The sequence below is a fragment of the Mauremys mutica genome, chromosome 1 (genome assembly GCF_020497125.1).
Source record: "Mauremys mutica isolate MM-2020 ecotype Southern chromosome 1, ASM2049712v1, whole genome shotgun sequence".
Lineage (NCBI taxonomy): Eukaryota > Metazoa > Chordata > Testudines > Geoemydidae > Mauremys > Mauremys mutica.
Window position 1 is genome coordinate 310,911,425 of NC_059072.1, and position 18,022 is coordinate 310,929,446.

The 18,022-nt window shown below is 41.2% G+C and overlaps 1 protein-coding gene across 1 annotated transcript in view; it reads right to left on the reverse strand.

Annotated features, from left to right (window-relative positions):
- The window catches only part of FREM2 (FRAS1 related extracellular matrix 2), a 217,788-nt gene that overhangs the window by 189,137 nt on the left and 10,629 nt on the right, over window positions 1-18,022 (reverse strand). Inside the window, exon 2 of the mRNA XM_045015121.1 lies at window positions 15,792-15,881. Coding sequence (XP_044871056.1) covers window positions 15,792-15,881 — 90 coding nt within the window. The remainder of the gene's footprint in view (window positions 1-15,791; window positions 15,882-18,022) is intronic.

An 18,022-nucleotide genomic window follows, 5' to 3' on the forward strand; every position in this document is an offset into this window, starting at 1 on the left:
GGTGGAGTGGCTAGAATGCAAAGATCCCCAGAAACTGTTAGCTGGTAACTGTTAGCTGCTCGAGGAGCATGGCCAGCTACCTCAGTTGAGAGCAACTCCCAGGCTTCTCTGACCTGCACCTGGGGCCAGAGTCAGAAAAGAATGGCACTAAATCGGGGGGCCCAGATAATCTTCATCCAAGAATATTAAAGGAACTGGCACATGAAATTGCAGGCCCATTAGCAAGAATTTTTAATGAATCTGTAAACTCGGGGCTTGTACCGTACGACTGGAGAATTGCTAACATAGTTCCTATTTTTAAGAAAGGGAGAAAAAACGTGATCCAGGTAACCACAGGTCTGTCAGTTTGACAACTGTAGTATGCAAGGTCTTGGGAAAAAAATTGAAGGAGAAAGTTAAGGACATTTGAGGTCAATGGTAATTGGGACAAAATACAACATGGTTTTACAAAAGGTAGATCGTGCTAAACCAACCTGATCTCCTTCTTTAAAAGGGTAACAGATTTTTTTAGATAAAGGAAACACAGTGGATCTAATTTACCTTGATTTCAGTAAGGCATTTGATACGGTTCCACATGGGGAATTATTAGTAAAATTGGAAAAGATGGGGATCAATATGAAAATTGAAAGGTGGATAAGGAACTGGTTAAAGGGGAGACTACAATGAGTCATACTGAAAGGTGAACTGTCAGGCTGGAAGGAGGTTACTAGTGGAGTTCCTCAGGGATTGGTTTTGTGACCAATCTTTTTATTACTGACCTTGGCACAAAAAGTGGGAGTGTGCTAATAAAGTTTATGGATGACACAAAGCTGGGAGGTATTGCCGATACAGAGAAGGACCAGGATATCATACAGGAAGATCTGGATTACCTTGCAAACTGGAGTAATAGTAATAGGATGAAATTTAATAGTGAAAAATGCAAGGTCATGCCTTTAGGGATTAAGAAGAAGAATTTTTGTTATAAGCTGGGGACTCCTCAATTAGAAGTAACAGAGGAGGAGAAGGACCTCGGAATATTGGTTGATCACAGGATGACTATGAGCCGCCAATGTGATATGGCATTGAAAAAAGCTAATGCAGTCTTGGGATGCATGAGGCAAGGTATTTCCAGTAGAGATAAGGAGGTGTTAGTACCGCTATACAAGGCACTGGTGAGACCTCATCTGGAATACTGTGTGCAGTTCTGGTCTCCCATGTTTAAGAAGAATGAATTCAAACTGGAACAGGTACAGAGAAGGGCTACTAGGATGATCCAAAGAATGGAAAACCTATTTTTTGAAAGGAGATTCAAAGAAATCGGCTTGTTTAGCCTAACCAAAAGAAGGCTGAGGGGAGATATGATTGCTCTCTATAAATATATCAGAGGGATAAATACCAGGAAGGGAGAGGAATTATTTAAGCTCAGTACCAATGTGGACACAAGAACAAATTGATATAAACTGGCCATCAGGAAGTTTAGACTTGAAATTAGACGAAGATTTCTAACCATCAGAGGAGTGAAGTTCTGGAACAGCCTTCCAAGGGAAGCAGTGGGGGCAAAAGATGTATCTGGCTTCAAGACTAAGCTTGATAAGTTTATGAAGGGGATGGTATGATGGGATAGACTAATTTTGGCAATTAATTGATCTTTGACTATTAGCGGTAAATATGTCCAATGACCTGTGATGGGATGTTATATGGGCTAAGATCTGAGCTACTACAGAGAATTCTTTCCTGGGTGTCTTGCTGGTGAGTCTTGTCCACATGCTCAGGGTTTAGCTAATCACTATATCTGGGGTCTAGAAGGAATTTTCCTCCAGGGCAGATTGGCAGAGGCCCTGGAGATTTTTCATCTTCCTCTGCAGCGTGGGGCACGGGTCACTTGCTGGAGGATTCTCTCCACCTTGAAGTCTTTATACCATGATTTGAGGACTTCAATGGCTCAGACATAGGTTAGGGGTTTGTTGCGGGAGTGGGTGGATGAGATTTTGCGGCCTGCATTGTGGAGATCAGACTAGATGATCATATTGGTCCCTTCTGACCTTAAAGTCTATGAGAATCTGGGAGCTATAACCAGCTCCCTGACAGACCTCCTGGCATGATAAAAGAAGCTTAAAGACAGCAGGGAAAAATCCACAGTTGGCAGGGATCACAGTAATGGAAATGATTTTTAAATATATATTAGGTACTAAAGAGATTCTGACAATGGTATAGGCCTGACACTAGATGAAGACGGTAATGTTGTTAATATTAATGTAGAAAAGACAGATGAGCTCAGTAAATATTTCTGTTCTTTATTTGGAAAGAAGCAATATGATGTGCTTGTAGCAGGTAATGAGGATGAAGTACTTTCCAGGCCATTAGTAACCATAGAGGATGTTAAACACCATCTGCTGGGGTAAATGTTTTTAAATCAGCAGTACTTGTACCCAAGATTCCTTAAAGAGCTGGCTGAGGGAATCTCTGGCCTGCAGATGTTCATTTTAATAAATCCTGGAATACCACGGCAAAGCCAGAACACTGGAAGAGCCCTAAAGTTGTGCCAATATTCCAAAAGGGCTTGGGGAATGATCTGGGTAACAATAGGCTGGTTAGTCTGACATCAGTTCTGAGCAAAACAATAGAAAAGCTGATACAGGAGTCAATTAATAAAGAATATAATTAATACCAGTCAACATGGTTTTATGGAAAACAGATCTCATCAGACAAACCTGCTTTCGTTCTTTGATGAGATTAGAAGTTTGGTTGATAAAGGTAGCTACAGAGATTTAATATACCTAGACTTTTGTAAGGTGTTTGACTTAGTACAACATAATATGCTGATTAAAAAATTAGTATTACACAGTATCAGTAAAGTACACAATGAATGGATTAAGAACTGGCTGACATATCTCAAAAAGTAGTAGTCAATGGGAAATAACTATCAAATGGGGATGCTTCTAGTGGGCTTCCGGAAGGATCGATCCTAGGCTCGATGCCATACAATATTTTCAACAATGATCTAGAAGTAAACATAAAAATCATTGCTGAAGAAATTTGTGGATGAAACAAGGATTGGTGGAATGGTAAATAATGAGGACAAGGCAAAAACAATGAAGAGTCCTTGTGGCACCCAGAGACTAACAAATTTATTTGGGCATAAGCTTTTGTGGGCTAGAACCCACTTCATCAGATGCATGGAGTGGAAAATACAGGAGCAGGTATAAATACATGAAAGGATAGGGGTTGCGTTACCAAGTGTGATGTCAGTCTAACGAGATAAATCAATTAACAGCAAGATACCATGAGAGGAAAAATAACTTTTGAAATGGTAATGAGAGTGGTTCATTACAGACAGCTGACAAGAAGGTGTGAGTAACAGTAGGGAGAAATTAGTATTGGGGAAATTAGGTTTAGGTTTTGTAATGACCTAACCACTCCCAGTCTTTATTGATGGTATCCAGTTTGCAAATTAATTCCAGTTCTGCAGCTTCACATTGGAGTCTGTTTTTGAAGTTTTTTGGTTTAAGAATTGCCACTTTTAGATCTGTTATTGAGTGATCGGAGAGACTGAAGTGTTCTCCTACTGGTTTTTGAAAGTTATGATTCCTGATGTCAGATATGTGTCCAGTTATTCTTTTGCATAGCGACTGTCCGGTTTGGCCAATGTACATGGCAGAGGGGCATTGCTGGCACATGATGGCATATATCACATTGGTAAATGTGCAGATGAACGAGCCCCTGATGGTGTGGATGATGTGGTTAGGTCCTATGATGGTGTCCCTTGAATAAGTATGTGGATCGAGTTGGCACCAGGGTTTGTTGCAGGGTTTCGTTCCTGGGTTGTGTTTTGGTTGTGTGGTGTGTAGTTGCTGGTGATTATTTGCTTCAGGTTGGGGGACTGTCTGTAAGCGAGGACTGGCCTATCTTCCCAGGTCTGTGAGAGTGAGGGATCATTCTTCAGGATAGGTTGTAGATCCTTGATGATGCACTGGAGAGATTTTAGTGGGGGCCGAAGGTGACAGCTAGTGGCATTCTGTTACTTTCTTTGTTGGGCCTGTCCTGTAGTAGATGACTTCTGGGTACTCTTCTGGCTCTGTCAATCTGTTTCTTCACTTCACCAGGTGGGTATTGTAGTTTTAAGAATGCTTGATAGAGATCCTGCAGGTGTTTGTCTCCGTCTGAGGGATCGGAGCAAATGTGGTTGTATCTTAGAGCTTGACTGTAGACAAAGGATCGTGTGATGTGGTATGAATGAAAGCTGGAGGCATACAGGTAAGTACAGCAGTCAGTAGGTTTCCGGTATAGGGTGGTATTTATGTGACCATCACTTATTAGCACTGTAGTGTCTAGGAAGCTGACCTCTTGTTTGGACTGGTTCAGGCTGAGGTTAATGGTGGGGTGGAAATTGTTGAAATCATGGTGGAATTCCTCAAGGTCCTCCTTCCCATGGATCCAGATGATGAAGATGTCATCAATGTAGCGCAAGTAGAGTAGGGGCATAAGGGGATGAGAGCTGAGGAAGCGTTGTTCTAAGTCAGGCATAAAAACATTGGCATACTGAGGGGCCATGCGGGTACCCATAGCAGTCCCGCTGACTTGAAGATATAAATTGTCCCCAAATCTGAAATAGTTGTGGGTGAGGACAAAGTCACAAAGTTCAGCCACCAGGTTTGCCGTGATAGTATTGGGGATGCTATTCCTGATGGACAAGGCAGTAACACAAGCTGATCACATTCACTTGGTAATTCACTCAAACAAAATGTGTTTTAATATACATAAATACAAAGTTTAACATCTAGAAACAAGGAATGCAGGCCATGCCTAGAGAATGGGGGACTGCATCCTGGAAAGCAGTGATTGTGAAAAAGATTTAGGGGTCACAGTGGACATGCAACTGAACATGACCACCCTGTGCAATGCTGTGGCACAACAGGCTAACATGATCCTAAAATGTATAAACAGGGGAGCAGGGAGGTGATTTTACCACTGAATACAAAGTAGGTGAGAGCAATATTAGAATACTGCATCCAGTTCTGGTGTCCACATTTTAAAAAGGATGCTGATAAACTGAAGAAGGTGCAGAGAAGAACCACAAAAATGATTTGAGGGCTGGATAATATGCCTCCCTGTGAGAGATGTAACAAGCTCAAAGTGTTTAGCTTACCAAAAAGAGATTAAGTTGTTACTTGATTACAGTGTATGAGTATCTTCCCATGGATAAAATACTGGGTACTAAAGGGCTCTTTAATCTATCAGAGAAAGGCATAATAAGAGCTAATAGCTGGAAGCTGAAGGCAGTCAATTATTTTGGAAATAAGGCACCGATTATTAACAGTGAGGGTAATTAACAACTGGAACAAACTACCATGGGTAGTAGAGATTCTCCATATGTTAATGGCTTCAGATCAAAACTGGATGCCTTTCTGGAAGATATGATTTACACAAACACAAGTTATTTGGTTCAGTGAAGGGGTTTCTCAGTGAAATTTAATGTACAAGAGATCAGACTAGATGATCCTATGGTTCCTTCTAACCTTAAACTCTGTGAACCTATGGGGCACCAAGTGGAAGATGGACACGGAACAGAATCTACACAAAATCTGAAGCAAGCTCTGCTTTCCCTATTCTAAGTTTCAGCTCTTTATATACTAATATTCTAAACTTTTCTTTCTTTAAAATTTCTATACCTGTAAGTTTAGCTTCAATCAGGAGCACTGAGGTAACTTTCAAAAATAAATCTCTCATTTTTTGTGTGGCTGTCTGTCATTTAATATCTTTGGAGGGGATACCTTTCTATTATGAAGTCTCCCCAATTCTTTATGACTGCTATCATTGTGTCTTAACTTCCCACAGAAGCAGGGATGCAACAGGTTCAGAAAGCCAACTGGACACAAATATCCAGGACCATAGAAGCAACAGGTCTTGTGCCTTTATGAGTAGATGTCTTTTTCTTCTAAAGAAGCCCTGTATTTTAAACCCTACATGCAACAAAGGCTGACTTTTAACATGGACATCATCATTCCTCCTTCACATCACAGTGAGCGTTTGCCATCTGAAAGCCCAGGAGCAAGACCACCTACAGAATCCGGTTCTTTTTCCTCAGCTGATAGCTGGTGTCTTTCCAAATAGCAGCACTAATCCATCCTCTCGCTAAAAGGCTCAGCTACATCAGACTCAAAACTCCTGCCAAAATGCCTTCCACAGAAGTGAGTTGGGAAGCCGACCAGGGAGGAGTCAATTCATGGAGTCAGTAAATCACATGATGCAAAACAAATAAGAATTTGAATATAAAGAGGCAATAAAAGCCATCATATGGTCTTTGCTAATATGCTGTTAAACTTCCAGAAAGAAGGATTATTATGATGGCAAAAGATAAATATGTTTCATTTAAGAAGCATGTGCTGTAATTGTTTAATGCCAACAGATACTTATACTATTTAAATTAAGATAGCTCATGATTTCCAGCAGATCAATGTTCTCCAGCACATGTTCTCCAGCAGATCAAGAATCACTAGCTTTGTTTGTCAGAAAACAATTCTAACATAGCTCTGAAGTTAACCTATATAAAATCGGATTGCATATACAGTAACTCCTCACTTAAAGTCGTCCTTGTTAACATTGTTTCGTTGTTACGTTGCTGATCAATTAGGGAACATGCTTATTTAAAGTTGTGCGATGTTCCCTTATAACGTTGTTTGGCAGCTGCCTGCTTTGTCCACTGCTTGCAGAAAGAGCAGCCCGTTGGAGCTAGCTGGTGGGGGCTTGGAACCTGGGTGGACTGGCAAGCCGTCTATCAGCTCCCCGCTCCCCTAAGTTCCCTGTGCTGCAGCCGCCCAGCAGGCTAGCAATTGCCAGCAGTTCAGCTGTCCCTCTCCCCACTGCCATGTGCTGCTCCTGCCCTCTGCCTTAGAGCTGCTCTTGAGAGCCTCTTGCTTGCTGTGGGAGGGGGAGAAAAGAGGGGGGCTAATATCAGGGTGCCCCCTCCCCCCTGCTCCTGCCACCCACTTAGCCCACCTCCATAGAGCAGGGGACACGACAGGGCTCAGGACGGAGGGAGCTTGCTGGCCGCAGCTGCTGTCTCAACTTCCTGATCTAAAAAGGCAATGTACATAGAGTGGGGTTACCGTACTTAAAGGAGCAATGCACATCTCTCTCTCTCTCTCTCTCACAGGGTGTGTGTCTCTGTCTGCCATGCTGTCTCCCTTCCCTCTATTCATGCTGCCTTGCAGAGTGTGAGGCTACATTAGGTACCTAAGGAGCCTGCACTCAGGGCAGCCTGCTTTCATGGGGTTGCCTAATCACTTGGCCTTTCACTCTCCCCCTCTACTGTTCCAATTGCCTCTTCCCTGCCTGTCACTTTTTGTTGTTTTTTGCCCTGCTGTTTGTTGTTATCATTGGGTTTGTTTGTTTTCTAACTCAGCTACTCAGAGGACAGCAAACACATTTTTCATACTGCCAGCAAAACACCTATGGCCAGCCCTGTTAAGTAGTTCATGTTTGCACAGAACTTGAGCGTACAGAGCATTATCTGAGCCAAATCTTGCTTACTTCACTCACCAGAATACTCCCGATGAAATCAATGGGTCTACTCAGGTGAGCAAGGCAAGCAAAATGTGGCTCTAAAAGAGCTAAACATAACAGAACCAATCCAACTCCTACTGAAGTCAATGGGAGTCTTTCCACCGACTTTAATGGGAGCTGGATTGAGCCCTCTACACTTCCCACTGTAATCACCTGCTGACAAAGGGCATGGGACTTCTCTTATTCTTTACATAGCTCTTAATTTAGCTTGGACTGTTCAGCCACATAAAGCAATGATCAAAAAAAAAAACCCCAATGATTCAGTTACAGAAAAGATTTTTTTATACTGTAGTGTCAAGCTACTATTTAAATCTTCTGGTAAAGCTTACAGTGAGAAGTGTGGTATGTGGAAAATTGTCTGGACACCAAAACAACTGCAACAAGACTGGCAATAGATCAGAATCCCATTCAGTCATCAGCAAGGGAACATCTACCCTGCAATAAAAGGCCCACAGCACAGCCGCAGCTGACGTGGTCAGTTGACTTGGGCCCATGGGGCACGGGTTGTGGGGCTAAAAATTGCCATGTAGACATTTGGGGTAGGGCTCAGCCCAAATGCCTACACTGCAATTTTTAGCCCCGCAGCCCAAGCCCTGCGAGCCCGAGTCAACTGTCCAGTGCTCTGAGACTCGGTGCTGCAGGTGTTTTATTCCAGTCTAGACGCAGCCCACGTGATGAAAGGTACCACTAGCATAACCCTGGATGCCCCAGTTTTTAGTGCCAAAGATAAATGTAACTGAACTTTCCTTTCATGACTGACATGCCCAAATCCCACAAGAGAGTTCGCGCAAGGCTACTCCAAATAATTCTTAACATTTTAGTATATTGATTCTTTAAGAACTGCCAGATATTTTGATACAACTCCAAAACTTCTGTTCCTAAATTATTATACCACATACTGGAAGCCACATCAGTGTCGTAGCTTCAAAGAAATAGCACTGACACCTGTTTTAACACGATAATTACATCCAAGAACACCACACTGCTCGCTCTCTTTCTCTCTCTCTCTCTCTGAAATGAACAAACTGGGGAGGGGGGAGGAATTCAAATTCCAAAAAAGTTTTATGCAATGTTTATATAAACAAGGAATATGACCCAGACAAAATAGTGATACTTTATAAGGTTTAATAATGGAAGATTGCTTTAAGTAGTAGACCAGGGTTTCTTTTATTAACATCATTTCTTGTATAAACATAGGTGGAAACTGTCCATGAAGTTTACCCAGAAGTTAAGTCTGTAAATTAAGCATTTAAAACTATCTTTGAAAGGTTCCTTGATTCTGTGAGGATTTAACCAAGTGGTAAATCAGGAAAGTGTGCTGCAGTGTTAAGGTATTTAGGGATCTGAAATGAAGCGTTCAAGTGATATTTATCTAATGATGTAAATCGCCATTTTCAGCGAGCCTGGGCTTTCCCAGGCTTTGGCTTAAAGACAGAAAAATTCCTCAAAAGAGCCATAATCACAGATTCTTGTTTCTCCTTCACTGAGGATCCTCAGCATTCCTGGTACAACCATATGAATCTTTGTTTCCTCATTCAAAATCATTCCATCCTCAAAGCACCATTCAGGAAGGATGGGACGCCTTAAAAAGCAGTTCTGACAGACTCCAAACTGCAGTCTGGGGGTGAGGATTACTGTTGAGACTAGGGGTAGGCAGGAAACAGTTTACTCATCCCATGAGATTTTGAAAAGTGTTTCCCATCTCAAATCAGGACAAGTCAATCTTGAAAACATTTTGAGATCCAAAAATCCAAAAAAACCCCACAACAATGTTGATTAGGTCAATCAAAATGTTTTGTTTTGATAATTTTGAAGCATTCTGTTTAATTTCAACATCATCTTTTTACATTTTTACTATAAATTAGCTTACATTTTGAAATACAAATTATTTTTAATTGAAAAATTGAACTTTCTTGAAATTGTTGAAAAACTTTATTTTGGCATTTTCAACGCTTTCTCTCCCCCTCCTCCCGATTTTATTTTTAAACAGGAAATTCCTCAGAACCAGCCCCTTTCCCACAAAAAGTTTCAGCTTTGTCAAGTCAGCATTTTCTGGTAAAAAACATTTAATTGAAAAATTCCTGACCAGATCTAGTTGACACATATCACCTGAATCCCTCCAACCAGGAACTCAGTTCTGTTCTTAAGTGCTCTGAGCACCAGATGGCTTGCAGAGGAAGAAGAGGAGGAAACAAACCAAAAACCACTGCCATTAAAAGGGCCAGACAAGAGATGAAAGACTCAGCAACAAGGTCCCCAAATGTAACATGTACTGGGGCCAGATTCACAGCAAGTGTAAGTCAAGGCACTTCCATTGAAGTGAATGGTGTTACGTTAATTTATACCAGGTTAAGATCTGGCCTTAAATGTTTCAAAGTTATCTGTCATATCAAAATAGAAAGGATAATTTTATATGCAAAAAAATGAAGCTATGCCCTTCCTGATGGCACTGATAAAAAAGAAGCTTTTGATCTTCTACTGCCAGCACTGTATGCAGGAATGAGTACAGGATTGGGATCAAACAACACCTCTACTCCAGTATTAGCTCCAGCATTCTTGGCTGTGCGACTCTGGGCATACGACAACTTTTCTATCAATGTTTTCCCTCATCTGTTAAATGATTTTTCCTCATCTTACAGAGGTATTTGAGGATTAATTAGTTAAGGTCTGTGCAATACTTTGACATTATGGTTCCAGATGCTGGGGTATGTTCTGTCCATTTTGCTCTGTACTAACAGCAGAATCTGCCCATAAAGTCAATGTAACCCATCTGAACTAGTTTCATGTTTCTTGAGACATGCATCAAACTCCAAGAGAAAAATGACAATTTTTCATAGATTGAACAAGACAGACATTTAGCTCCACATTCTCATTAAGATTACATAAAATAAATCTGAAGTACACTGGGCATAAAATGAAGGTAGAATACGGTCCTTAGATGTCAGCCATGTATTTACTTCAGTCATTTCTCATCTAAGAAGCAAGAATGCTTCACATAGTGGATAAGGGGATATGGTGAGGAATTTTCTGTGAGAAGAACAGGTTTCAATGCACTGAAACAAATTTGTGCCTTAACTTTCATTCCAAATGGATTAGTGCCATTTTTCACAGTTGAAATGCTCACTCTACACATATACAGAAGGCACCATGTATCAAGCGGACTTGACTTGTTTAACACTGTAATATTGCCATACTTATTAAAGCCTATCATAAATCTATTATACTATGTATAAACTACATAAAGAGTCTGTCTTACACCAATTAAAGGCTCAGACATTTTGAGTTAAGGTTGAATCTCCATCCTCAACCCAATAAATATACTTATGTACTACAGGAGTCTCTGAAGAGCTTGTGACTGTACATCCCATAAACATGTACTCACAGCAACATGGGTAAAGTCCAGGAGTTCAGCTATCACTCTGGATTTCCATTTCTTCCTACCACTGCCACTTCTGCCTCCTGTTTTCTTTCCTGCTTTCTGGTAATATTGGTTCCTTTGTTGTTAATATTAACATGTCAAGGCATTCCAGGCAGTTAAGATTCAAAATTCACTACATTTAAATGTTTGCTCATATGAAGAGGATAGGGTGACCAGACAGCAAGTGTGAAAAATCGGGACGGGGGTGGGGGGTAATAGGAGCCTATATAAGAAAAAGACCCAAAAATCAGGACTGTCCCTATAAAATCAGGACATCTGGTCACCCTAGAAGAGGAGGATTTTTCCAACATTTTTTTTTCTTTTTTCAACCTATCACTACAGTGTGCATGATTAAAAGAAAAAAGTCTAAGTGTGGCTCTTGTGCCACCCATATATAATCAAAGCCCAGTTTCTGCACCAGGCTCAGCAAGCATGGCTCCCCAGCACCGATGTGGACTCATATTAATGTCAATGGGACTTCACACAGGCATAGGGGTATGTACCAGCAGATCCCAATACAGGACAGAACAGTAAATCAGATGACGTAGCGTTACCACCATTAAAATCTCAATACAGTTACCACATAATAATATCTGAGATAGTACAGTTATTTCCTTGTCATAAACAGATAGTTAAGGGTTAATGTCTCTTTTACCTGTAAAGGGTTAAGAAGCTCAGTAAACCTGGCTGACACCTGACCAGAGGACCAATAAGGGGACAAGATACTTTCAAATCTTGGTGGATGGAAGTCTTTGTTTTGTGCTCTTTGTTTTGGGGGTTGTTCGCCCTTGGGACTAAGAGGGACCAGACGTCAATCCAGGCTCTCCAAATCTTTCTGAATCAGTCTCTCATGTTTCAAACTTGTAAGTAGCACAGGCAATGCGTGTTAGTCTTATGTTTGTTTTCTCAACCTGTAAATGTTCCTGTTTGCTGAGAGGATTTTACCTCTGTTTGCTGTAACTTTGAACCTAAGGCTAGAGGGGTTTTCTCTGGGCTAAATAAACCTAAGTACCCTGTAAAGTATTTTCCATCCTGATTTTACAGAGATGATTTTTACCTTTCTTCTTTAATTAAAAGGTTTTTTTTTAGAACCTGATTGATTTTCCTTGTTTTAAGATCCAAGGGGTTTGGATCTGTGTTCACCAGAAAATTGGTGAAGTCCCTCAAGGCAGCCCAGGGAGGGAAAGGTTTTGGGAGGACAGGGAGTGCGCCAGACACTGAATTTCTGGCTGGTGGCAGCGTTACCAGATCTAAGCTAGGAATAAAGCTTAGAAGGGTCCATGCAGGTCCTCACATCTGTACCCTAAAGTTCAGAGTGGGGGAGGAAACCTTGACATTCCTGTTCTAAGAACAGTGAAATTTGTCCAAGAAACCATCCTTATAAAGCAACTGCCACAAAGAATTCCCAAACATAGTAAGCACAACTCTGCTGCACCTTTAGTAGAATATCACTTTTGAAAGTGTTTGTTCAATACAGTTTTTGACTTACCTAAAATAATATTTATGGAGTAATTTCAACAAACATTAATTCTTGGATCAAGTCATATTCTGACTGATTTCACTGTGGTTCAACTCAACCAGAGTTAAGGGTTCCCATAGAAAGAGTGAATTAGTTATTTTACACCTTTAGGTAATGTACAGTAGACCTCACAACCTTGTTTACTACTGCAAGATTTCAAAAAGCAATGCTAATTCAGGAGACAGAAATCAAGACAGGAGAAAACTGAAGCATGTCATATATAATCCTATTGTGGGTTTGGGTATTCTGTACTGAACCTTTCACTCCTTAATTTTGTGTTTATTCTCTCAGAAGTAGCTGGTTTTGCATCAAGAACACAGAAACAAATATCTGTGCATTACTGACATTCTGCCAAAAATCTACGTGACCTGCACAACAGAGGCTTTGATGTCTTTTTGAGGAAGAGTGAAATTTAGAAAGGCAAGTTTCTGCTCTTTTCTCACATGAAATTATAGCTCCTGAAGAGCCTGCTAGTATAATTTAGTTATTATTCCAAACAAAGAAAACTATTAGTGTCTCAGTCCCAAATTTCATCCCTTCCAAGTTCTTTAGCCGACCATTTCTCACAAAATATGTTGAAATACAATACAACTCAATGTTTTCCATGGTTTAAATAAAGACTACATCATTACTGTTAGTGTTACCTTACCACCTAGGTAAGGTATGTGCAACATGATAATGTATCTGGTAGAGCTCTGTTGAAAATTCCCAAAGGGTTAGGAAATCAACAATCAGCTTTGAAGTAGAATGATTCCTTTTATTATTATGAAAAAATCTCATACTATTACAGGTTACAATTGGACACAATAAATACGGTTGCCCTTCTGCCAAGTGGCAGCAGATGTCCAGGACTTTGGCAAGCTGGCTTCCCAGTAAAAGAAAAATCAGTGACACGGAGTCTGGGTGTATGCTATTTGTACCTTGTTTTAGCTACACATATACACCAACAGAAGTGGCCAAACACTACAGAGGCAGATCTGGCCATCAGAAAGCTCTGCCCGTCACCAATGTCCATGTCCTAGGGAGCAAATTTGTCTGGACTCTAATCACAGATCAAGGCAGAAAATAAACTCTCCAGCTGCTCACATAGCTCTACTCAGAGCCTTCCATAACAAAACTAATACCACCATACTGCTACTCTTCCTAACACTGGAGCTCAGGGGCGGCTCTAGCCATTTCACCATTCCAAGCACAGCGGCACGCCGCGGGGGGTGCTCTGCCAGTCGCCGGTCCCGCGGCTCTGGTGGACCTCCCGCAGGCATGCCTGTGGATGCTCCACTGAAGCCGCGGGACCAACGGACCCTCCGCAGGGACGCCTGCGGGAGGTCCACCAGAGCCGCCTGCCGCCCTCCCGGCGACCGGGAGAGCGCCCCCCGCAGCTTGCCGCCCCAAGCACGCGCTTGGCGTGCTGGGGCCTGGAGCCGCCCCTGCCGGAGCTCACACATTAAGAAAAAGAACTTGGGAGACTCCGTGTAACAACGACATTTGGTGACACTTGCCATAACAATACTATGTTGTTGCATGCAAAATATTTCACACAGTGTTTCATACACATATGTGTACTTAACCTTTCATTCACCTGATCTAGGTACTGGTTTAATTAAAATATTTTGGGAAAATAAGCCCAATGCCATAAATAATTAGTTTATCTGGTGTCAATGGGCCAGTACAGATTAGCAATCACATTTCGAAAAGTGGCCTCTAATTCCAAGAGCCTCATTTGTGCCTCAGGAGACATCATCTCTTAGACCAACCTGTGGCATGCAAGCTGATTTTCAGTGGCACTCACACTGCCCGGGTCCTAGCCACCAGTCCGGGGGGGCCCTGCATTTTAATTTAATTTTAAATAAAGCTTCTTAAACATTTTTAAAACCTTATTTACTTTACATACAACAATAGTTTAGTTATATATTATAGACTTATAGAAAGAGACCTTCTAAAAACATTAAAATGTATTACTGGCACGTGAAACCTTAAATCAGAGTGAATAAATGAAGACTCGGCACACCACTTCTGAAAGGTGGCTGACCCCTGTCGTAGACAGATCCCTGGCACACATGAGGGGGTACACTCTGTGCCATCTAGAAGGATGACGTAGAGTGCCCCACTCCCAGTGCATTGCCCACTCCACAGGCCAGTGAGGATGGGCTCCGGGCTATTGCCAACCTCCTATGGGGCAATCTGCTAACTAGGGAGAGGGTGATCCAAGCAGTTTCTGCTCACAGAGACTGCTATTGCAATTGGTTGGTAGATGGAGGGTGCTTCTTGTCTTTGAGTGAGTGAGTGTGTGTGTGTGGTGGGGGAGGGGACACAAGGGCTGATCACAATCCGGCTCAAAATAGCTTTGTTCTTGAAAAGAGATTTTAGTGTTAAATTAAACTAATTAAAACTCACTGTTGCTTAGACATAAAGCAATTTAATTTATTGAAAAATATACTAAAGCATCCTAACTTAACAATCACCTACCATGCCATAGAGACATCTACACCTAGAAAGATCTCTGGTCATTTCTTAAAATGTAGCTCTCTGCTAAAAAAGTTAGCCATGTTCACACATATTGTTTCCAAAATCTTGTATCAATATTTGTTTTGTTCTGGTAAATCGTTTTCGCTGAAGAGCAACTGTTAGATATATTTTAAATAGAAACATTTCCCCCCGCCTTCAAAGTCTCAGTTATTGAAATTCATCAGTTACTAATCACTCTGAGTAAGGCCCTGCACGTGACCAAACCCCAATGGATTTGACGGAAAGGATACGCAGAATGAGGACTCCACACGACCTGTGTGCTGAAAAGACTGGGTCCATGATGGCTCCTAATATTCTTCTTAGCATATACGCAACGTGCTTCAGGCGGCACGTGACCAGGATTCATCACCAAATTTGGTCCGCTGATTGAATCATTAGCTTCCCCAGCTTGGGCTGATGGGGAGTGCGGAGAGAGGTATTGGGTCCCGTGGTCAGGAACCCCAACACGGGGCTTCTGAGGTGCAGCAGCCACTACTGCCGCTCATAAGCCAGTGCAGTAATTGCAGAGATATTATGCTGCAACGATGTGTCTGGGATGGGGGTACGCAGGAAAACTGCATAAAGCCCTATAACTTGAGCTTTATGTGGGATTTGAGGATTTCATCCTTTTGCCATAGTAGTTAAGTATTTTCACATTGAATATAGTTACCATTCCTTCAAAACAAAATACTGAAAAGCACAGAAGCTGGTGAAGTAACAGCTTACACAAGCTTCCTGTAATTAACCTAAACATCTGCACAAGGTAGTTCAATCCACAGAAAGCTGTTCTAGAAGTTGAGTACTTACCACCATCTTCAACAGTAAAATGGAAAAGGTCACTTGTGGCATTTTCACCTTCTCTTAAAACATAGCATATCTTCATGTCATCAATATCAGCTGGAAAATGGCAAGACAAACACATTTTAACTTAAATGTAAACAAAAACAGTTTGAATAGGAACACTTAACAATTATCATTAATTTGTTCATCAGAGGTCTGACTTCACTATTAGGTTATGTCTAAACTGCAGTGTTAATCCAGATTTAGGAGACACTGGGTTTGTTAACATAGGGCTTGAGCATCTACACTCATCTTTAACCCCAGGCTAGGAATGTTGAACCTTGGGTCCCAATCTGGGGCTCCAGAGTCTACAATGCATTGTCTGGCCCCGAGTCCAACCACCGACATCCCAGATTTCCTAGTGTCCTCCCAAAATGTGGCCAATTCTTGCCCTTTACTTGTGGGGCTCTGTGGGAAAACTTGACTGTCCACCAAACTTTACTGTCCAGAAGACAAAGAAAATCAGCGCAGGGGATTGTGGGATACTTTTGGCAGACTCCCAGAGCACAAGTCCAGTGCGGCTGTGTGTACGCTGCAAAGCAATATGGCTTGAACAATAGGTCCTGGCTTGACTCATGGGACCCTGGGTCCGAGCCCTGTGTTAGCATGATTTATGTGCACATGGAAGGGGGGTTAGGCTTGAGTCTGAGTTCAAACAGAAGCCTAGGCTTAAACTAGACATATCCTTACGGTCAGAGGATTTCAGTATTAATGGACTGCATGTTTTAAAAAACAGTTCACTGTTTTTTCCTATTTATATATATTTGATAAACAGAACCCAGAAGAAATGTGCATACATGTGTGTTATGACTGCTGGTAAGAAGGTACGGTCAATGGTGAGGGTTTTACATGGGGGGGAGGTGTTTTGTTTTTGTGTAGCACTTTGTTCAGCTGAAATCATCACTAAGGGCCTGATTTTGCTACTGTGACTTGTGCTGACTAGTACCTCACTCTGTAAGTAGTCTAGAATATGGTTCTACTCAACACAGATAAAGTTGCAGATCTGGTCCTGAGTGCCTTGCCACTCATTTTGAAACATCTGCTAACTTGTAGGATTAGTGCCCTCTACAGTTACATGAGGTGTGTCAAGCATGATCATTCAGACCACTGTATAAAACTGGTCTTCTGGATCAACAAGCCGTCCAGCAACAATTTGGACAATAAAAAAGGAGAAAAGGGATCAGTCTTGCTGGTTGTACAACTAGGGAAAATACTGACACTCAAAGAAACCTATTGCCATTGCTTACCACCACTAATGAATGCTATTGCAAGGAGGTACACTTCATAGACTAAAAGAGAATGAAGGAGCCAAGATAGATTATTGTGACCTAAAAGTGCACAACATAGGAATGTCAATAACAACAAGGTTACTGATGCTAGAACCCATGTTACTTGCCTACCTCTTTCAAACCCATCCTCTGAATTTACTCTTAGAACAAGCTTTTATTAAACTATAAAAACTTAAAAATAAAACAAGGAATTATTCTATGCTATATTTTAATTGCATTATTTCATGTCTTTCCTTATTTATTTGTGCTAAAACTTGCTTTTTTCATTTTAATTATTGCACTGAATTCAAACATGCCTGTATGCAATGTGTTTGATGTCAAACAGGAACCATGAAGCCAAATTCTGCCCTTACTTATACAACACCAAACTGAAGTGAAACCAATCAAGTCCTTTCAATCCCAGTTCAGTGCCCTTGTCACTAGACCATCCTTCCTACAGACCATCTACTCTACAGAATATGGCTTACAATCTTTATAACTGAGCCATCACACACAGAGGTACTCAGACACTAGTGATGCACTGAAAAACCTAGACAAATTCAGTTAAATGAAGTAAGAGAGAATTCAACTTATTTAGTTTAATAGATGTTGGAGCATCAGTTGCAGCAAAATAAATAGAAGCGAAAAAAAGCAAAAGGCAAAACAGGTATTTGTTAATATGGGTTTTCTAGTTTCTTTATAGGGTGACATGAATTCTTTAGTAAACACAAACTTGTCCTTGTCACTTACTTTGAAAGAGAAATCCTTTGTTTTCCCCAACCATATAGGGCATCCTACCATGAACAATTTTAGACAAAACTGTAGAAAGTGATAGCATTTAAGTGGAACTCAAGTATCATACAGATTCTCCTCACAAGTCAGGACATGTGTATTGGTTGGTAAAAACATGTCAAAAGCATTTTTGTTAGA